Source organism: Anolis sagrei, chromosome 3 (assembly GCF_037176765.1).
Source record: "Anolis sagrei isolate rAnoSag1 chromosome 3, rAnoSag1.mat, whole genome shotgun sequence".
Taxonomy (NCBI): Eukaryota; Metazoa; Chordata; class Lepidosauria; order Squamata; family Dactyloidae; genus Anolis; species Anolis sagrei.
In genome coordinates this window covers 204,180,680-204,203,822 of record NC_090023.1, presented here as the reverse complement: position 1 = coordinate 204,203,822, position 23,143 = coordinate 204,180,680, and the positions used below count along the sequence as shown (strand labels likewise).

General features: G+C 39.7%; 1 protein-coding gene and 1 long non-coding RNA gene across 3 annotated transcripts in view; one reads left to right on the top strand and one right to left on the bottom strand.

Moving 5' to 3' along the window:
• Positions 1–1,629: 1,629 nt before the first annotated feature.
• On the bottom strand, positions 1,630–7,411 carry LOC137096652 (uncharacterized). Of its 2 annotated transcripts, XR_010909588.1 has the most exons (3): positions 7,087–7,411; positions 2,534–2,696; positions 1,630–1,867 (listed from the first exon to the last, which is right to left on the bottom strand). It is a non-coding gene; the product is annotated as an uncharacterized lncRNA (long non-coding RNA). The 2 variants fall into 2 exon arrangements; XR_010909587.1 differs by lacking the exon at positions 7,087–7,411 and having other exon boundaries at positions 2,534–3,247.
• Positions 7,412–14,854: 7,443 nt separating this feature from the next.
• KCNK18 (potassium two pore domain channel subfamily K member 18) overlaps positions 14,855–23,143 on the top strand; it is a 33,174-nt gene continuing 24,885 nt past the window's right edge. The window contains exon 1 of the mRNA XM_067466270.1: positions 14,855–14,882. Within this exon, the coding sequence (XP_067322371.1) occupies positions 14,855–14,882 (28 nt within the window). The remainder of the gene's footprint in view (positions 14,883–23,143) is intronic.

The window sequence follows — 23,143 nt, the reverse complement described above, 5'->3', positions numbered from 1 at the left end:
TGAGGGCACTTAGATTACATTATTTTTTATTTATTTACTAGCTCCCTTGCCATGCATTGCTGTGGCCCAGTCTGGTGATCTGGAAAATAAAGTAACGAGAAAGTGTTGATTTTTAATATATGTAATTTATTTCTTCTTGTGGGTAAATAGTATTTCTTGCTGTTTCTTTGTCAGTGTTAATGTAGAGATTTCTGGTTTGCCTACTCTGGAACATGCAACATATAATTGTCCTTCTTTAGGGATTCCTTTTAAATCTATGATACTACATCTCTGTGTGTGAATCATATATATCTATCTATATTTATGGCTAGTTTGCTCTTTGTCAGGAGGGCTTTGACTATGTTTTCTTGCCCTGGTGAAGGGAGTTGGAATGGGTGACCTTAGCTATTTTCTGTTGGTCATGGGGGTTTTGTGTGGGAAGTTGCCCCAATTTTGTCATTGGCGGGGTTCAGAATGCTCTTTGATTGTAGGCGAACTATAAATCCCACTAACCACAACTCCCAAATGTCAAGGTCTATTTCCCCCAAACTCCATCTGTGTTCATATTTAGGCATATGGAATATTCATGCCAAGTTTGGTCCAGATCCATCATTGTTTGAGTCCACAGTGCTCTCTGGATGTAGGTGAACTACAACTCCCAAACTCAAGGTCAATGCCCATCAAACCCTTCCAGTGTTTTCTGTTGATCAGGGGAATTCTGTGTGCCAAGTTTGGTTCAATTCCATCATTGGTGGAGTTCAGAATGCTCTTTGATTTTAGGTGAACTATACATCCTTAAACTACAACTCCCAAATGACAAAATCAATTTTTGAGTGATGGTCACTCCTTGGGTTAGTAGGTTTTTTTTGGCCAAATTTGGTGGCAATTTGTCCAGTGGTATTTGAGTTATGTTAATCCCACAAACAAACATTACATTTTTTATTTATATAGATTTAAGATATTTCTAGTCAGTCTTTCTTAGCCCTAAGGCAACTCACAGATTGGCAACAATTTGATGCCACATATTCATAAAAATATATGTAACAAAATTTGGAAAAAAATATCTGTTTCTGATTTGAAAGTGTTATTTCCCGTTTCATTGTGTTGTGCTTAATTTGAAAGTAGTTGTTATACTCTAGTAACTTTGTTTTGGTGTCTGCCACACACTATGTTGAATTGGTTGAGACTGGGTGAGATATTCATTGTGCTGAAGGATGCCCCTCTAAAACAAAGTTTAATAAAACTTCTCCATGTTTTTATTATAGAACCAATGAGGGAATTTTATAATTTATAACCCAGGAACAAAAATCGTGTTACATAGTGTTATAGACACAGATCAATGAGGACCAACTCCATTGCCAAATAACATAGATAAAACCAAGGGTGCATCTACAATGCAGTTTGACACCACTTTAATTGCCATGGCTCCATCCTATGGCATTCTGGGAGTTGTAGTTTGGTGAGGCACCAGAACACGTTGGCAGAAAAGGCTAAGACCTTGTAAAACTACAACTGCCAAGTCAGAGCTGTGGCACCTCAAGTTGCGTCGAACTGCATTAATTCTACAGTGTAGATGTACCCTCAATTAGGTTTAGAAATAGAAAATCACAAGGGATACTTCCAAATTATAGTAATGAGGCTTCGATCAAATATGGTAAAATACGTAATTCATTGTGATGCCCTAAAGTTCGTTTAAAATCAGTGTATTTTTGTTTATTGTTTGTTTGTGGTTGTAAAAACACGAAAGGAGATAAGAAAGGGAAGGAGGGGGGAATCTGCATCCAGTTCTGTGGAGTTTTTTGAAGTTGACACACCATAATCGTCCCGGGTCTGAAGATAGGAAACTTAAGCCTGAAGTAAGGAAGTCTACCCATCTGGAAAACAAAATCTCGAAAAAAGTTAAAATACATCCATGTAAAGAATCTATGTAGGCTTTAGTTACCTCAAAGCTTGGCTTTGTAAGGTTGCAGCCTCAAGCCTTAAGGACATCTAAATAACATAGTAATAATAATAATAATAATAATAATAATAATAATAATAATAATACAAAATAATAGTAAAATGCATAATAATAATAATAATAATAATAATAATAATAATAATAATACATCACATAGTCCTAGACACTTGGGAAGCGTCGGACTTGTGATCCAATACAACAGCCAGCAGAGTGATCTTGTCTGTTGTGGACTCATCTTGTTGTGTTTCAAATAATAATAATAATAATAATCATCATCATCATCATCATCATCATCCAGCATAGAGACCTCGTTTGCTGTGATATACTGAAGTTTTGTGTCAGTTAAATAATAATAATAATAATTTATACTAATAAATATTATATTATATCATATTATTATACCATTATAATGTTATATAATATTATATAATATGGTATAATAATATAATGTTTATTAATATAATATTACATTATTATCAAATATAATATAATATAATAATTTTATTATTATTATTATTATTATTATTATTATTATTATTATTATATTTGAAGGTATCTCTGGTGGTATTGCCCCTCTTCCCAGCTATTCCTTACCTAAGAAAAGCCCATGAAATTCATGGGGTTGACAGCCGACTTAAAGGCACACACCGAATTTCTAGTATTGTAGAGAATGAGATACTGAAATTTTTTCAGATCCAGGACTCTTTCAGTAACTATGTTGAGTATTCTCTTGGTAACTTGGTCTACCCCTTGGGGCCTGGATCAAGAGATAAAAGCGAGGAAACAACAACAACAATCCTTGGGTGTCTAAGCTGCATTTCCAAATGCTCAGGTTTTCAGTAACTGCCATTCTAGACATTTGAAGACATAAATGTCCTTGGGACACAAACTTCTTCTAAGGGGGCAATGCCCTCATTTTGTTTCCCTTCCTCATAGCGACACCTCTGAGTGTCTGTGTCTTTGGGGGACTGCCAATGCTCGGGAAAACCCAGTCGCCATTGAATTACACATAACGGTACCGAACCTGCAATCGAAATCCCACGAAAACTGGGCTGTGTATTCTTGAGAATCCCGTTTGCTTGCTGTATTTCTATGCCGACTTTGAGTGGGAGAAAGACCCTCAAGAGGGCAGCTCACATCTATCAACGAACATAAGACCTTAAATGGAGCAAGATCAAAACATTAATTGGGTTTCTTTCCAAAGTTGTGCAAGTCCACCTAAAAAGCGCACAAGAATTGAGATAATTATTAGAAGATGCAGTCCTCTAGGAAATCTATGTTGTTCTTACTTGCCTTCAAGCCTTTCCTCCCTCCCGTGGCATCTTTACCACAGTGTCTCTCATGATGTATCTAATCTATCTACACTGTAGAATGAATGCAGTTTGGCATCCGCTTTAACTGCTGCGGCTCAATGCTATGGGATCCTGGGAATGGCAATTTGGTGAGGTAAAGCTACAACTCCCATGATTCCATGACATTGGACTCTGGCACTTGAAAATAGCACCAAACTACATTGTAGATGCACTCACTGATAAGGTGAAGAGAGCCAATTCTGAATATGTTTTTAAACTCGCGTGGAGTGAGTGGGCTTTTATAAACTCGAATCCTCTGATCCCAGACTGGATCAAGAACATCATGGCAGCAGGCCCATAGCCAGGATTTCATTTTGGGGGGGGGGGGGGGGGCTGAATTTTTTTCAGGAGGGGCTTCGGGGGGGGGGGGGGGCTGAGTTTGGGGGGGGGGGCTGAGTCTGAGTGAAAGAGGGTCTAGCCTAGCAAACCTTTTGTATCGTTACCCCAATACCCCCATGCATATGAGATATATTGAGTATGGTGATCAGATCATGATATGAATAAACATAACAGTTTAAATAATGCACCAGTAAGGTCTTTTCGCGAACCACCATGAGAATTTCGGGGGGGGGGGGGCTGAAGCCCCTCAGCCCCCCCCCCCAAACCTGGCTACATGCCTGTATGCAGGTAGTCCCCAAGTTAGGAACAGGGTAGGTTCTGTAGGTTTGTTCTCAAGATGAATTTGTATGTAAGTCGGAACAGGTACATTTTAAGTGTAACTCCAGCCATATATAGAGATAGATATTATATATATATGAACATTGCATATATATATATATATATATATATATATATATATATATATGCAATGTTCATTTGTGGGATTAACATAATTCAAAAACCACTGGACGAATTGACACCAAATTTGGACACAATACAGGTAGCAGGCCAACGAGTGACCATCACTCATAAAAACACTGAAAAACACAGCAGAAGAGACTTAAAAAGGCCAAAATCCCCATAAAAATACATTACAACGCATGCACAAAACTATACACACACACACATATATACATACATACATACATACACACGCGCACACACACACGCAAACACTCATATATACACAAGTATATACACACACATAACACCTATACACAGACTGGGCCACAGCAACACATGGCAGGGGACGGCTATATATAAAGAGAGAGGGAGAGATGGAGAGATATTGATATAGATAGATAGAGAATATATATATATATATATATAGAGAGAGAGAGAGAGAGAGAGATAGTTATAGATATAGATATAGATAGAGATATGTAGAGAAAGAATAGAGATATGGAGAGATATTGATATATATATATAGAGAGAGAGGGGGGACATATATATATAGAGAGAGAGAGAGAGAGATCTAGAGAGATATAATTATAGTTATAGATATAAATATATAGAGATATAGATATATAGAGAAAGAGATAGCGATGTATAGCTATATATATATATATAGAGAGAGAGAGAGAGAGATACAGATACAGAGATATAGATATATAGAGAGAGATAGAAAGAAAGAAAGAGAGAGAGAGACCGAGATTGATATAGAGATATATAGAGATATAAATAAAGAGAGAGAGAGAAGAGGAATAAGGATAGAGATATATAGAGAGAGATATATAGAGAGAGTTAGAGGCATATATACAGAGAAAGAGATCGAGATATCCAGAGATAGATATATAGAGATATAGTTATAGATATATAGCTATAGATAGAGCTTTGGACAGCATAGGGAAGGCTTGATATCCCTGCGGTGTTTGTTCTGCTGTCTGTGCCTCTGTTCAGAAGAATGGAGCCACCTTTCCCCCATGAGAACTCTTTCAGGAATGAATTTCCCTTCCTAGGGGTAGATTTCTCTCCTTTCCTGTTGTCTCAGTCCCGTTCTTAACTAGGAGTTATTTGAAAGTCGGATGTTTGTAACTCAAGGACGGCTGGTATGTGCCTTCAAGTCACTTATGATGACCCTAAGGCCAACCTATCATGGATTTTCCTGGAAAGGTTTGTTCAGAGGGAATTGCCATTGCCTTCCTTTGAGGCTGAGAGAGTGTGACTTACTAGGCTGGCCTAAGCATGATCAGGAATTCAAACCCTGGTCTCCACTGCAGATCCGCAGTTGGACACTCAAAATACTACCCCAGTCTGTCTATCCTTTTCAGAAATACATCCGATTGGGTTTTATTTCCCAGCACAATCGCATATTTGTAAACTAAACAGACGATTTCCTTCAAATACGAAATTCCGACACCGTTTTTTGTTCTATGTATTTCTTTCAAATGTACACACCATATTTCCCACAAGGAAGTATGTTGCAGTCCTCCCATTCTTTGAGGGATTTAAACAACATCCACAACTCTATCTTTACCATCTTACAGCCAGATGTGCACAAGCTTCTTTCAAAGGAAGTATTGAAAACGGTTGAAAAGCCAAAGAAAAGAGATTTTGAAAAGAATACACACTCATTCTCTTGTTTCCAAGTGTTAATTTTGGGAAGAGTGCATGCTTCTGCTACAACAACAACAACAACTTTATTTATATCCTGCCATTATCTCCCAAAAGAGACTGTGGCAGTTTACAAAAGCACATGGCAGTGCAATGGAATATAATATACAATGAGGTAAAACACATAACAATTGTAAACAATAACAATGTCAATAACATAAAACAGCATATAAAAGACAGCATATAAAACCCCTGCTAATTAAATTAATTATTAATAAAATAATAATTACATAATTAATGATAAAATTAATTAATAATTAATTAATATAAAACCCCTGCTAATTAAACACAACATAACACAAATCAAAATTAATAGTGATAGTATCACTCATTCCATCCCATTTATTCACTATCAACTGGGTTTGTGATGGTTCAAACAAGGAGTCAAAAACAACCCAGCTTTTTTTGGGATTATATGAGTCTACAGTGCCAGATAATCTGGGATAAGAAGATAATCAGATCCTGGGATATAGAACAGACTAGACCTAGCCTGAGTTTCCAAGTTCTGGGTTACTCCCTTCTTTACTATTTTGGAAGTCCCTCTTCAAGGCTGATAGGCTTACATTCCCAGGCTGAATCTACACTGACATATACAATCCAGATTATTTTTGAACTGAATTATACGGCAATGTGGACTCATATAATCCGGTTCGAAACTGATAATGTGGGTTATCTGCTTTGAACTGGATTATATGGAAGTGTAGATTCGTATAATCCCATTCAAAATTTATAATGTGGATTATCTGCTTTGAACCGATTATATGGCAGTGTGGATTCATATAATCCGGTTAAAAACTGATACTGTAGATTATGTGCTTCGAACTGGATTATATGGCAGTATGGATCCATATAATCCGGTTCAAAACCGATGTCAATTATCTGCTTTGAACTGGATTTTATGGCAGTGTGGACTCATAGAATCCGGTTCAGAAAGGATAATATGGATTATCTGCTTTGAACTGGATTATTTGGAAGTGCAGACTCATATAATCCCATTCAAAACTGATAATGTGGATTATGTGCTTTATATGGCAGTGTAGATCCAGCCCCAGTCCCCAGCTCAATCTCCCTCGTGTGCATCTACACTGTATAATCAATGCAGTTTGACCTCTCTTTAACTTCCACGTCTCAATGCTGTGGAATCATGGTTATTATGACAGCTTTCCGGGGTTTTTGGAGCCTCCCCCAACCACGATTCCAAAGCACTACGCATGGCACTTAAAGGGGTGTCGGGCTGCATTCATTTAACAGTGTAGACATGCATCCCACGTCTTTCTTCCCGTCCTGGGCACCCCCTCCCACCTAATCCACTTAGCTGTCCTCCTTTGCTTCCAACTGGCTTCCTTTGCTTGCAACTTGATCCCCATCTTCGCCCTTCTCTGCCATCCGTCTTAAGTCGCTCTTCTGTCTTTTCTCCTCTTCCTGGGGTCTCTTTCTCCTCTCCTTCCTTTCAGGGCTTCACTTCGAAACAAGCCTCCTCAAATGTCACCAGGTAGTCAAGTTTCTGGATTTACACTGCCATATACTGCAGTTTAGACCCATGCAATGCAGTTCAATCCGTATTATATGGCGTTGTAGACCTTGCCGGCAATGTTGGGCTCCTCGGTGTGCTCCTTGCCTGCACCTCCTCCGAGGAATGAGGGAGGAAAGGGTTGGATCCCGCCTTACATTTTCAGTTTTCTCTTTCCACCCACTTCCTCTGCTCAGTTCTTGAAAGGAGGGGAAGGGAGGGGAGAGGAGAAGAGATGTTGGGGTTGTCTTTTCAGGCACTGCCCGTATTGCTTCACATCTGCACCACCTCTATGGCGCACCTACACTGAAGAATTGATGTTGCTTGACACCCCTTTACCTCCCTTTACCTCATGGGAGTTGTAATTTTACATGGGTTGCTGTGGGTTTTCCAGACTGTATGGCCATGTTCCAGAAGCATTCTCTCCTGACGTTTCACCCACATCTATGACAGGCATCCACAGAAGTTGTGAGGTCTGTTGGAAACTAGGCAAGTGGAGTTTACATATGTCCAGGGTGGGAGAAAGAAATCTGGTCTGCTTGAGGCAAGTGTGAATGTTGCAAATGGTCACCTTGAGTAGCATTGAATGAGCCTTCTTTGCCCCAAACTGTAGTTCCCAGGGTCCTTCCACACAGCCATATAACCCAGAATATCAAGGTAGAAAATGCCACAATATTGGAAGGTTTGTTGGAAACTAGGCAAGTGGGGTTTATATATCTGTGGAATATTCAGGGTGGGGAATAATAATAATAATAATTTGTACCCATCACCATCTCCCCAAGGGGGACTCAGGGAGGCTAGCATGAGGCCAAGCCCAAAAGTACAATACAGCAAATAAAATACAAGGCAAAAAAATCAGAATAAAATACATACAATAACAAAATAAAATAAACAGTGTAAAATAACATAATGGAAAGTTGAACTAGTCTACTTGAGGCAAGTGTGAATGTTGTAATTGGTCACCTTGATGAGCACTGAATAACCTTGCAGCTTCAAAGCCTGGCTGCTTCTTGCCTGGGGGATTTTTTTTGTTGGGAGGTGTTACTTGGCCCTGATCATTTCCTGTCTAGAATTCAACTCTGAAATCAGAACAGTAAATAAAAGACAACACTTAGAAAACAGGTGAATTCTCCCACCCTGGACATTCCACAGATATATAAACCCCACTTGCCTAGTTTCCAACAGACCTCCCAACCTCTGAGGATGCCTACCATAGATGTGGAGAAAACTTCAGGAGAGAATGCTTCTGGAACATGGCCATACAGCCCGGAAAACTCACAGCAACCCAGTGATTCTGGCCATGAAAGCCTTTGACAACACATATGTTATTTCTGGTAGAACCAAAACTTTTATTATCATCATCATAATCATCATTTTGTAATAATTGTTTGCCTTCCTCTGACACCCATTCTACACTGTCATATAAAATCCAGATTATCTGCTTTGATCTGGATGATGTGGCAGTGTAGACTCATATAATCCAATTCAAAGCAGATTCTCTGTATTATCTTCTATATTAATACAGATCTACACTGCCCTATATCCCAGGATCTGATCCCAGATTATCTGCTATGTATCAGATTATATGAGTCTACATTGCCAGATAACCTGGGATAAGAAGATAATCTGGGATCAGATTCTGGGATATTGGGCAGTGTAGACACAGCCTCAGTCAGTGTGACTGGCCCAAGGTCATTTCCAGGGTTTCCATGGCTGGAGGGGAGGGCGGGATCCAACCCAGAGTCCTAGTCCAACAATCAAAGCCATCTTTTTAAAAATTCAGTTACAATTCACTCAAAACAGAATGAGTTTTCCTGCTCCTTGGGCTAACTCTATTTCTTCTGCCTTTAGTATAAGAAGAAGGAAAGATAGACACCATAGCTTCAATCTTAATTGAACTTCCCTTTGCAGTTTCTCCAGGATGAAATGCTGGTGCATGGATGGCAACATCTGTGTTCCAAATCTAGATTATGAGATAATCTGATGGAGGGGTGTTTTTTTTTTTGGAAGGAGATACCTTTAGCTATCTACCTGGTCGCACACTGCTAAGAAGAAGAGACATTTTAGGCCAGTGTTTCTCAACCTCATGTTGTGGTGACCCCCAACCCAGGATATTATTTTCATTGCTATTTTGTAACTGTAAATATGCAGGATGTCTGGCACAAATACCCTATACCCCCAAGTTGAAGGGGGAATAGATTTTGTCGTTTGGGAGTTGTAGTTGCTGGGATTTATAGTTAACTTTCCAACAAAAAACATTCTGAACTCCACCAACGATAGAATTGGGCCAAGCTTGGCACACAGAACTCTAATGACCAACAGGAAATGCTGGAAGGGTTTGGTGGGCATTGACCTTGAGTTTGGGAGTTGTAGTTCACCTACATTCAGAGAGCACTGTGGACTCAAACAATGATGGATCTGGACCAAACTTGGCAGGATATTCAATATGGCCAAATGTGAACACTGTTGGAGTGGGAAACTAGACCTTGACATTTGGGAGTTGTAGTTGCTGGTGGGATTTATAGCTCACCTACAATAAGAGCATTCTGAACCCCACCAATGATGGAATTAGGCCAAACTTCCCACTCAAAACCCACATACCTTGTTTTCTGGTGGTCTTTGGCCACACCCCCTTGCAACTGTCCCAACTCCCAGGTTGAGAAACTCTGTTTTAGGGAGTGGAGGGGAGAAAGAGGGATTGGGCAGGCCTTTTCATCCTCAGAAGCAAAACCTTTTAATGCAGTGGTTCTCAACCTGTGGGTCCCCAGATGTTTTTGCCTTCAACTCCCAGAACTCCTAACAGCTGGTAAACTGGCTGGGATTTCTGGGAGTTGTAGGCCCAAACACCAGGGGACCCACAGGTTGAGAACCACTGCTTTAATGTAAAGACTCCTAAGCTTGGTCCAGGCCAGTGTAGATGCATCCTTGGTTCTGCTTGAAAACATGCTGGTTGAGTCGCATCCTGGCTCTGGAAAGAGGAAACACCCCAACCTTTTTTTTTTCTGCTAGGGCACTGAAGCAAGAAAGCCTTCTTGAATTGCCTCTATTCAAGCCACCTTCCGACTCAGCATTTCCCAGCCAGTCCTTCTTCTGTTTTCTTCATTTTCCAGACTCCACGTGGACCCTTTTCTTCTTGAAGCCCTTCTCCCCCTTTTTCTTGCCCCAGCAACCAAGACTTTCAGACTCCATTCTGTTTTGCTGCAAAAAGGAAGGCTCCTACACTGCCATATAAAATCCAGATGATCTGCTTTGAACTATATTACATGGCAGCGTAGATTTATATATTGTGGTTTAAAGCAGATCATGTGGATTATATGGCAGTGTAGCAGAGACCAAAGTATTCTTTGTCTGGTTTCTGCAGAGGGGAAAATGGAAAAAAAAGCAACACACATTGCTGTTAGAAATTATTTTGCAAATACTGTATTTATTTTCTCATAACCTCTCTGAACACAGGCATCTTTTCTCCTAATATTGACCATTTGCAGGCAGCAGCTATTAAGACTACTTAGGCTGGATCCACACTGCCATGTTATCCAGATGTTTATGTTCTTTGAACTGCATTATATGAATTGACACTGCTATATAATCCAGTTCAAATAAAATAATCTGGATTTTATTTGGTAGCCTTTGGATGCATCCTCACTGTTGAATTAAAGCAGGTTGAACCAAATATTGTACACACCATGGCTCTGTATCATGGATTTCTCACAGTTGTAATTTAATAAGGTCTTTACTATTCTCTGCCAAAGAGTGTTGGTGTCTCACCAAACCAAACTCCCAGGATTCCATAGCATTGAACCATGGCAGTTAAAGTGCTGTCAAACTGTACTGATTTTACAATGTAGATGCTGGCATAGAGACAAGACACTTACTGATAGTAATAAAATGTGGGTGGGTGTGGAGGGGAGCACTAGGAGCAAAAGGCCACTCAGTTTTGCCTCTGCATAGGTCAGAAATACACCATCCAGACTGAAGAAGTAGTCTACACCCATTGCACTAATTGAACCAGTGATAATTAAGCCCAGTCCCCACTGGTATTTCTGCGTATTGTTGCTGCGTTGCTGTTGTTTCTACCTCTGGTGACCCTAAGGCAAGCCTGTCACTGGGTTTTCTTGGAAGAAATGGTTTCTCGTGGCCTTCCTCTGAGGCTGAGAGAGTGTTACTTGCCCATGGCCATCTAGTGGGCTTCATGGCTGAGTCCAGATTTGAACCTTGGGGCCCTTCCATACAGCCCTATAATCCAGAATATCAAGGCAGAAATCCCACAATGTCTGCTTTGAACTGGTTATCTGAGTCCACACTGCCATATTTTCCAGTTCAAAGCAGAAAATGTAGGATTGTTTTCAGCTGTGTGGAAAGGGCCTTGATCTCCACAGTTGCAGCCCAACACTCAAACCACTACACCAGAGGTTCTCAACCTTCCTAATACTGTGACCCCTTAATACAGTTCCTCAGGTTGTGGTGACCCTTAACCATAAAATTTTTTATTGCTACTTCTTAACTGTAATTTTGGTACTGTTATGAATCGTAATGTAAATATCTGATGTGCAGCATGTGTTTTCATTCACTGGACCAAATTTAGCACATATACCTGATACACCCAAACTGGAATATTGGTGGGGTTGAGGGGGTGATTTTGTCATTTGAGAGTTGTAGTTGCTGGGATTTGTAGTTCACCTACAATCAAAGAGCATTGTGAACTTTACCAATGATGGAATTGAACCAAACTTGGCACACAGAACTCCCATGACCAACAGAAAATACTGGAAAGGTTTGTGGGCATCGACCTTGTGTTTGGGAGTTGTAGTTCACTTACATCCAGAGAGCACTGTGGACTCAAATAATGATAGATCTGGACCAAACTTGGCACAAATATTCAATATGCCCAAATGTGAACATTTTGGGGAAAACAGACCTTGATATTTGGGAGTTGTAGTTGCTGGGATTTATAGTTCACCACAATGAAAGAGAATTCTGAATCCCACCAACAATAGAATTGGGCCAAACTTCCCACACAGAACCCACATAACCAACAGGAAAATCTTTGTTTTCTGATGGCCTTTGGCGACCCCTCTGCACCTCTCATGACCCCCCCCCCCCAGGGGTCCTGACTCCCAGGTTGAGAAACGCTGCACCACAGCATGCTGGTTCCATTATTACCACTGAGGCACCTTCCACACATTGAATTGGGTGATATGGCAGTATGGACTCGGATACTACAGTTCAAAGCAAATATTGTGTATTATCTGCCTTGAAAATACACAAATATTGTGTATTATTTGCCTTGGGTTATATGGCTTTGTGGAAGGGCCTTAAGACAGATGTGCTTGACTTTATATCCAAATTATTACTAGCTTAACAAATAACATAGTGACCCAAGATGGATATGTGTTTGTGTTTTTGTGTGTTAACAAAAATAATGTATTCAATGGAATATTATTTTCAAAGTGGTTATAATTACATATGGTTCAGAAGCAAAGTGGTTATTATTGTTAATTTACTTATTCTAAGCAGCCTTCTACAAATACCTCACACCACTCTCCACTTCACTCTTTACTCTTTCATCTCCAATTCATACTACATTCAGTGCCTGAACAAAACACCTGTTTTCTGAATCACCAAATACATGCATTTGAAAATCTTTCAAATTCTCAGCCAATCAGCATTTACCCTCAACATTTCTGGCTCTCACCCCTCCCAAGGCAACACTTACCATATTCTGTCTAATAGCCACACTATATAACAATAATTTACCTTATGGAATGTGTTTTTACTCATGTGTGGGCATGTGGGCATGCATGTTTGAGTATGCAAACATGCACACATATACCTGCCTAAGTTCAATACACCCTTTATGCCATGGAAGGAAGAAAAGGAAGAGATGGCAATGGCAAAAGTCAACAGTATGTAAAGGCAGTTAGATCCAAAGCCACTGTGTTTCACACTCTCTTTCTTCCTCCTTCCTGGGGGTAATAATTTCTCGAAGTCCTGATTGAAACCATGGCCCTCCCCTGGCTAACTGATCTATGCTTCTGGATCAGATATTTGCATTCATATGAACTGGCATATATACCCTGCTGTTGCCTGGCTATGCATTTTCTAATGCTATTTATTAGAAATTAGCTTGACAATGTTATAAATGGTCCCATTAGAAAATGCATACCCAGGCAACATTGGGCACATAAGCTAGTGTTTTATTAAAGTTTCCGTGCTCACCTTCTCATTACAAATAACTCCGGATAATTTTTTCTCTATGCATGAAAAATACACTTTGCTGAACATAGAATTCTGTTAAGAAGTGTATCATTGTTCACATTTTGTCATCTTAAAGACTAATTTCTCCCTTCTCCAACTCGCTCCCTCTTAGACCACTCTAAGAACTTCTCCATGGCCAGGCTCTTGTGCCCTGAGAGAGACTCCTAGGCCCCTTCTACACTATCCTATATCCCAGGATCTGATCCCAGATTATCTGCTTTAAACTGGATTATATGAGTCTCCAGATAATCCGAAATAAGAAAATAATCTGGTATCAGATCCTGGGATATAGGGGTAGTATGGAAAGGGTCCTAGAGTGTCTCCCTGTTGATACTCAGCCTTCTTCCATTTATCACCTCTCCCTTTCAGGTGACCTTATATCTATATATTGTTCTCTAGTGATTGCATCTGGGTGCTGCAGCATGGGGCACATGGGCTAGCAATGTAGGTCATTTTTTTAAAAAAAGCAACAAATAAGGGCAGCTTTTAAAAACCCTGCCAGTGTTTTAAGTTGGACCATGGAGAGTATGTGTATCAAGTTTGGTCCAGATCCATCAAGCCTTGTAAGAGCCCCTGATATACAAACATACATACCTATTTTCATATACATGGATAGATAGATTAGATAGACATGCTCAACAATGTATATTGGCCTATTTAAACTCACAGAGGATATGCAATTTGCAATTTTATAGCAATGGATGTTTTCCTGAATAAACACTTCCATTTAGTTCAATATTGCCTGGAAGCCATTTTCTAAAGAAAGATGGGAAATGTTTGTATTTCTAGATAATTTGTCTACCCCCCACCCCCAATGAGCTGTGTATATGTGTGTGTGTATATATATATATAGAGAGAGAGAGAGAGAGAGAGAGAGCACAAGGGCTGAGAGTTTTGCAAATTGCTCCTTGCCTCACTGTTTTAATTTTCATTTAAGAACTTTGTTTTCAAAAGCTTTGGGGATTTCATCATTCTTTTATATTTTGATTATATATATTTACTAGTTGGCTTTATATTATATCACATCAGTTTTTGTATATCTACCTGGTAATTTTCTTTATATTTGTATTGCATTAATTTTACTTTTGTACTACTTCTTCTGCCCCTACCAAAGACTGTATGTCTTTGGTAGGGATGGCTGTTTTTACTTTGTAAAATGCCGTTTATAGTGATGACACTGCATCAATCAATACGAATGATGATAATTACCATCATAACAATGGAGTAAAAGGATGTTTTATGAACTTTTACAGCCCTACCTGAATATATAGCAGCTTTTTATATGCAAAACACTTGCCCTGCCGAATGAAGACCCTTCAGCTCAACAAAGAAGGTGAGCTGAATAATAGAACCAATTACGATAACATTGCCCAACCAAAAATTATTAGTATCTTGGTTTATAGGCCTATTCCTGGGGCATAGTGATAATAATGAGAATGATTTATTGGACTGACAATGGACATACAGAACTAGCACCCTGGTAGAAGCTTTTTACCCATCATATTTTTATCTGGTGTGAAACCCCTGGAATTGATGTTCTTTGCTCTAATCTGGCTCTAATCCAGTGGTTTTCAACCTGTGGGTCCCCAGGTGTTTTGGCCTACAACTCCCAGAAATCCCAGCCAATTTACCAGCTGTTAGAATTTCTGGGAGTTGAAGGCCAAAACATCTGGGGACCCACAGGTTGAGAACCACTGCTCTAATCTGACCATAATATGTGGCCCAGAGATCTGAGCCCAGAGACTCCAGAACCTTTTTTGGAGTAGGGCATAGTCAACAGTGGTGGCTGTTGGCATTTCTGTGGTGAATCGACTCTGGATTTTAGACCGAACTTTGAAAGAGTTTTCCAAAACATTGAACCTTATCGCCATAATGACTTTTGAAACGCATTCATGCAAATCTACTAAAAATGATCATGGGGATGCCTCATTCTCTGAGCCTCAAAGAAAGGCAATGGGAAACTCCTTCTGAATACATTTTGCCAGCAAAACCCAGTGATGAATTCACCATGGGGACACTCTACATTGGAAATGACTTGAAGGCACACAATAACAACGAAAGGAATTTGATAAGGTTGCATTTCAGATCTGAGACAATTACATTCTAGACATTATACAACAGGTGAAGTTTCTGTAACAAATGGTCTCTTATCATCATACCCAATTTCAACTAGGGTATGATATTTTTTAAAGTTAGTGCAGTCAACATGTACAAGGTTTACAAACCTTAGCAGTTGGAACTCTTGTACTTCCTCAGAAAGTGATTTCCTAACACAAGTAATGTCCAAATGTTAGTGAATTTCTTTTATCTTAAGGCCTGTAATTATGTTTTTCTGAGTCTATAGTTCATCTTGGCTTCATGCTAGGTAATTGCTCCCTCCCTGTCTCTCTCTCTCTCTCTCTATATATAATTTATTTGTGGTATTTGTATACCACCCTTCTCAACCTTGAAGGAGACTCAGGGAGGTTCACAGAATTGGCAACAAATCAATGCAATCGATAAAAAACAGTATAAAACATCAAAATTGACCCTCCCCTGATAAAACATTAAACATTATTAAACACGTCACATAAAATAACATCACATATCACACAGAGACATAGCCATTGTCCATTGACAGTCCTGAGTCACTGCACTTTCAACTTTAACTTTAACTTTAAGTATTCCTATGATGGGCCGAACCCTTGGTTCCACAGCTAGGTCTTTAGCTGTCTCCTAAAGGTCAGGAGGAAGTGGGCCGACCAGATCTCACTTGGGAGGGAGTTCCACAGCCATGGGGCCACTACCAAGAAGGCCCTATCCCTTGTCACCACCAGCTGCACCTGTGAGGCTGGTGAGGCCAAAAGCAGGACCTCCCCGGAATATCTTAACCTACGAACTGCTGGTGAATAGACACTGGATAAAATTAATTTTGGAGAACAACTGAGGTACTGTGCCAGAGTTGAAAGATTATTAATTAAAGCAGGATTTGAGAGAATACTTTTGCATAAAAACAGTCCCCGCACAGAACCTGGTTCTTTATTCTTTGGAACTTTTCACTGACAAACCTTCACTTACTCAACTACATGGACATTCTGCAATTTTGTGGATCTTACACAATCTTAGGCATTATAGATTTCTTTGAAGTATGTATGTGAACAAAAGTAAGATCTTCAACAAAATGTTGCAGGTCAAAGATCTATATGTTCAGGATGCCAGCTACCTGGTTTCTTTGGCTTCACTTCACAACTTTCATCAGCCTCATCCAACATAGTTCAAAACATCTGGAGGGCCAAAGGTCCTCCCATGTCTGAACTAATATCTGGAGCAGCTGAAGTAACTGCAATTTTCTTCACATCTCTTTGCCTGATCTCTGGGGTGGTCAGCTAGGAGAGGAGGACCAAAGGTTTTTCTGCAATCCTGAAAGAGATCAAGCGCCCTCCTGTGGTAAAATCGATATCACTAATATTTCTGTGCTTACTACACAAGGGCAAGCAAACTTCTTTTTTATTTTCTTGTAATTTTATTCTCTTTTTTATTCTCATAACCAGTCACTGACGATTCATTAAATGATTATGACTTCAGTGAAAACGTTCAATTGTCCCCAAACTAAGGCCGTAGGCAGGATGCAGCCCCTCATCAGCCAAAAGCAGGCCCAGACTTCTCCTTGAAATACCGATAAATTTATGTTGGTTAAAATGGTTCTTCATTTTAAATATTGTATTGCTCTTTCATACTTTTTTGGCACTACAGATAGCATTAGTGCTGTGTCCATAAGAATTCATTCATGTCTGAGGGACCATGAACCGGCCCTGTGCTTAAAAAGTTTGAGGACCCCTGCATTAGAAAGTCAAGATAATCTCAGCCACTCATATGAATGATTTTGGATTTTGGAGTATTTGAGATTTTGGAATTCGAAATAAAGAATGGACAACTGGTATCTTGAAGATGGGACTAAAGTTTAGATATGAAGTTCATCTTAGACACATGGCCTGAAAGTCATTTTATGCAAAATATTTTAATAATTTTGTGTATGAAGTTTGCGAACACTGAATCATCAGAAGGAAAAAGTGTTACTATTGCAATTATTTGTGTTGTCATTTTCAGATTTTGGAGTATTTTGAGGGATGCTCAACCTGCATTTGCACCTGTCTTTGTAAATAAACATGAGATGCCCTCCTTTTTAACTAAACTCCAACTGGCAGAGTAATCCAACATGCGAAACCTTGGGGAAAACAGTGTATATAGATTTACCAACAACCCACTCTCAGACATCAACAGGCTATAATTAGAATTTAATAATATGAGTGGTGGAGTGATCTGCATGCTGCTTGAAAAATTGGAGCCTTTTCTCAGCACTTCTGCACGTTCGGCTTCCTAGATTGGACTCCAACTCGCTCCACACAATGTCTGCCCAACTGAGACAAATGCAACACAAATAAGAACAATGAGATCAGCAATAATCTAGTTTTAAATACTATAAACAAAGGGACTAATTGGTGTACCTCTAGCCCCAATAGAATCTGTGCAACTGGTTAGTCTAGGGATGCAAAAAAAATGAAAACTCTGCTTTCCTTGTAAATAATTATTCTTTTCTGCAGTCATGAACTGCAAATTTGGTCTAATCATTTGTTTAAGTACAGTTGGATGTCTGTATCAATAGATTCAACTTGAATATTTTAAACAATCACAAATCAACCATTTCTGATGTTTTATATAAAGGACACAATTTTACTATATCATTGTATATAAAGGGACTTGCGCATCCATGGGTTTTGGTATCAGTGGAGGTCCTGGAACAAACCCACAATGCAGACCCAGGGCCCAGTGTATGTATTTAAGGCATTCAATTATATTTTTACAACGACATACAGTAACCAATGAGGATAAAATTGATTCTTGATAACGTCCTGAGATTCAAAATGTGATTTTACAATACTACAACTCCCAATCACCCTTGCCAACATGTGACATTACAGTCTAAAAAAGTAAGATCTCAGCACTATTAATGAAGACAACTTTCCCAATTGATTCCCTTAATGAACTAATGCCTGATGAAAGACTGATTCATGCCTGTTCTGTAATTAGTTTTGGTCCTTACATCAATTAAACTAGCAAGAAATTAATTCCATAACTAGTGATAATTCGATAATATTAAATTACATGGTAATTTAATTAGATGTTGTTTAATAGTATCTCTTCTTCTTACTGGATAGATGGGGGAAAGAAGGATCAAAATTTCAAGGTAGCACAGATAACGACTAAAATATTAATTAAACTAATTAAGCACAGATAATGGGTGTGTATTATTTTGGATAAAACTCTGGTTTCATGAACAGTGTGGTGATTCAGACCATACATCCTGTAGAGTCACAAAATATATCCAACTCTTTTTTTCTTATGTATGGTGGGAAGGTGGGTTGACATTGTGATTGTTGGCTTCTTCCCTTAGCTTTACTCAGCCTGCATGTGCTGGAAACCCACTTCAACATGGGCCTATGTGTTTCCTCCCCAAACACAACCTATATTCTTGTTTTTTCAATACTATAGTCTGTATTATTGTTGTTAACTGCCAACATGTTGACCTTGACATATGGCAACCCTATGAATGAGAGAAATTCAAGACACTCTATCATCAGCTCTGCTCAGGTTTTACAGATTTAGGGCCTTACATTTCTTGTCTGGGTTTGGAATGCAGTCTTCCTCTTGTCCCAGTGACTTCTACAATACCTTACCAAACACTGTCTTTTTTATTGAGTCATTATAGATTGTGAATTAAATATGTATTTTAATTCTATTGATTTTAAGTTTAATGTTTGTATATGCTTCAAGGTACTGAATAATTGCCATATGTAAGCTGCATTGAGTCCCCTTTGGGGTAGAGAAAGGTGGGATATAAATAAGGTAGATAAATAAATATAGATTATAGCCTTTTGGATGGATACCCATAGTCTTCCTTACACGTTGGGAAGGGAGGGCTCCAAAGTACAGAGATTTGGCATAATTAGGAAGCAACAATGTTGGCAAAACCTTCTCATGCATAGCTGTATGTACTTTGAGATTATCTACTCATGGTTTCAGTTGTGTCCACACAGTGCAACATGGCTCTTTGTCAAGTCATGCATCCTGATCTGCAGTCATAGCAGACAATGCCTATTCAATGGCCAGAAATGTCACATTATGTGCGGATGCAAATGCATGTCTAGATGCACATCTGAATCCACACTGTCTGCACATGAAGATCTCATTTCACCTAATTTAGGCTAGAAATGTTCTGCAATTGGTTTTTGGCTATTGTGTCCACTTCTCTTTTGTGTCCTGCTTCTTCACTGTAAAGTACAAAGGGGCATAGCTGGCACAGAATAGCATATATCACACTGGAGGAAGAATAAGTAAATATACATTTGATGTTGTGGGTGATGTTATTGGCCTTTGTAATATTGTTCCAAGAGGAGCTGTGGGGATAGAGTTGCCATCTGGGTATGTGGCCAAGTCTTGCCTTCTGTATTACCATCCATGTTATGTATCCAAACTCTAAGAATACAGTGCTTGATGCCTTTTGACAGTTATTTATTTTAATATTTACTTTTTTGTTCTGAATTGTACTTTACTTCACTTACTGCTTTACTTTTCCTTACTTAGGCAATTCCTCATTGTACGAGTAAGATAGTCCTCCAAGTTCAGTATCCTGGCGGTGGGTACATAGATGACTGTGGAGCCCTATTCTTGACCTGCATGTTCTCCCACAGTGAGGGCATCAGTTTCCAGGTGGAAGGTGGTCCCGGTCGGGGTTGGCTTGATGTACCTTCCTCTTTGCACATTTTTTTCTTTCACCCTCCATTTGTGCCTCTTCAAATTCTGCAACACTTCTGGTCACAGCTGACCTCCAGCTAGAGCACTCAAGGGCCAGGGCTTCCCAGTTCTCAGTATCTATGCCACAGGTTGGCTTTGAACCCATCTTTAAATCTCTTTCCCTGTCTTCCAACATTATGTTTTCTGAGGAAGACACCTGCGCATGAGTTTTTTTAATGTGTGGAGGTCGGTCAACACAGAGTGAGGTCCCATCTAGTGGCATGGTTAAGACGACGATGGTGGCTTCTCAATCTGTTGCAGCCTTCTTCCACCTTCACAGTTGTTGTAACATGTACCATGTTATCCTCTGCCTGTTTTGCCATTGAGGTCTTTGGGTCTTCAGATTGTGCTTAGTCTGGAACCTCCCCTGTGGCCACTCCTGGGAGTGCACGACTCCAGTCGTTGCAGCCTAAGGTTCATTAGAACACACAAGCCCCCTCACCATGACAAGGTGACAATCCATTGAGGGGGTTCTGAATTGTATTGTTGTGTTAAATGGTGAGCCTCTTTGAGTCTCAATTTTTGGGGAAAAACAGGGCAACATCAACAGCTACAATGGTCATAGATTTCCAAAAAAGTAGACAATATCCTCTACTTTTGTATATATTAATTTATTTTTTACTTCTTTTGTATTTCCAAACATTGGGTGTTTCTGTGCCATGCTGCAGATGATGGAGGAATCTAGAGCAGGTAAAACAAAAATCAAGAAGTATTTGTGGCTGTGTCGTGTCTTGAAAAGGCCTTGTCACCTTTTTTCAGGATGAATAAGCTTTACAGGATTCCTGGAACAAACACATAAAGGTGATTGGCATTCCTCAGCATCCCACATCAAGTCACAAATATGCTTAGAAGCCATTCTGGTCAAGTGAAGGCCACATAACAATAGATGATCGCCTTGTCTTAAACAAGTCCTCCCTCCATTGTTGATACCTTATAATACCGTAAACAAAGTGAAAGTGAAGAAACTGCAATGCAGCTGATTTTGGCCAGTCTAAATTTACAAACTTGTCCATCAGCATCAATACAATGAGTCGATGAAAGCGTAAGACTGGTGAGCTATTTTCATAAAGAAACTCAGCTTCACAGTGGAAATGCTCCAAGTACAAAAAAGCACAGGTCTTGGTAACATAAAATGATTTTTTACTTTGAATGCATACAAAAAAGCACAGGTCCTGGTAACATACAATGATTTTTTTTTTACTATGAATGTGTGATCCTTGGAAACACCCTGAACCAAGGCCTTAAATGAGGCATTTTTAGGCTTAAACCTTGTTTTCACCATTCATATGTTCCTTGAGTGCCCTCTTGTGGCCTTTAGATAGGGTTTTTGGTTGTTGTTGGTAGTTAAGAATAGTATTCCTATAGATTTTCTTTTCTTATACAGAAGGCATAGCTGTATTATTCTCAGCAGCAGAGAATTTTAAAAGAATCTTGTGCTGGAAGCAAAAGTGGCATTCTGGTTAACACTTTATTATATCTTGTAGTGCTGGTCTTTGACACTGAAGACCAGGGATGAAATCCTGGCTCAGCTATGGACACCCAACTGTGTGAACTTGAACAGGTCATACATTCTGCCTCAGAGGAAGACACACAGAAACTGCATCTGAACAAATCTTGCCAAGAAAACCTTATGCTTAAGACTACCTTAGGATTGTCATAACTTGGAAATAACTTGAAGGCATATGGCAATATCTGGTAGTCTACCAAAGTTTGTGCTTTGATATATTTGTTTGATTTTAAAGTGTCATGCAGCTCTTCTTTGGTTTTGCTTCAAGATACTAACAAGACTACTCTTTGGAAATTTTATCACATTACACAACCAAAGGCAGCTTGAAGCTTGTACATCAGCAGGATAGTGAATCCATTCTGGCTTTCAGTGTGAAATTGAAATAAACTATTCAAACTGCTGACTTTTTTGGGGGATAGTGCTTCTGAAGTCAAGGAGCGCCTGGTGACACTGTGGGTTAAACTGCTGAGCCACTGAACTTGATGACCAAAAGGTTGGCAGTTCGAATCTGGGGAGTGGGGTGAGCTCCGACTGTTAGTCCTAGCTTCTACCAACCTAGCAGTTCGAAAACATGCAAATGTGAGTAGATCAATAGGTGCTGCTCTGCGGGAAGGTAACAGTGCTCTATGCAGTCATGCCAGCCACATAACCTTGCAGGTTTCTATGGACACTACTAGCTCCACCTCCCCCCCCCCCCCCAAGTTGGACATGAATAGACTTACTTTATACCTTTACTTTGAAGTCAAGACTAGGGCTGCATCTACACTTGCTACTAAATGCCACATGATGTTGATCCAGTTTAACCTAAGGCAAGGCTTCCATAATGTAGCCTTTTCCCTTGGTTAAGATAAGTTAGGGGAAAGCCCAAAATTTGACCCATGATACAGACTTTCCCCCAACTTAGGTGCTGTGAAGACAGTTGGGCTGTCTTCATTGCCATTCTGTGTTCCCTGGGCTCAGGCAGCCAAGGACATGGGATGGCAATCCCCTACTATCCCATCCCCATCCCCCATGTCGCAACTGCCCTCAGGTGCAACACATCACTTGCCTTCTTCTTGTGTGCTCAGGTTGACATGAACTAGAGTGCCTATGAACTGAATGAGATGGTTCTCCCTGCCTCCTAACTCCCTTAGCACAGCAATGTTCTGTGTCAACCTGAATGCTGGGGACAAGGTAGGTGGCACGTCACAGCTCAGGACATGTCTGGGATGACTTCTAGAGTGACTGTCCAGTAGAACTGAAATGTGTTTAGCCTA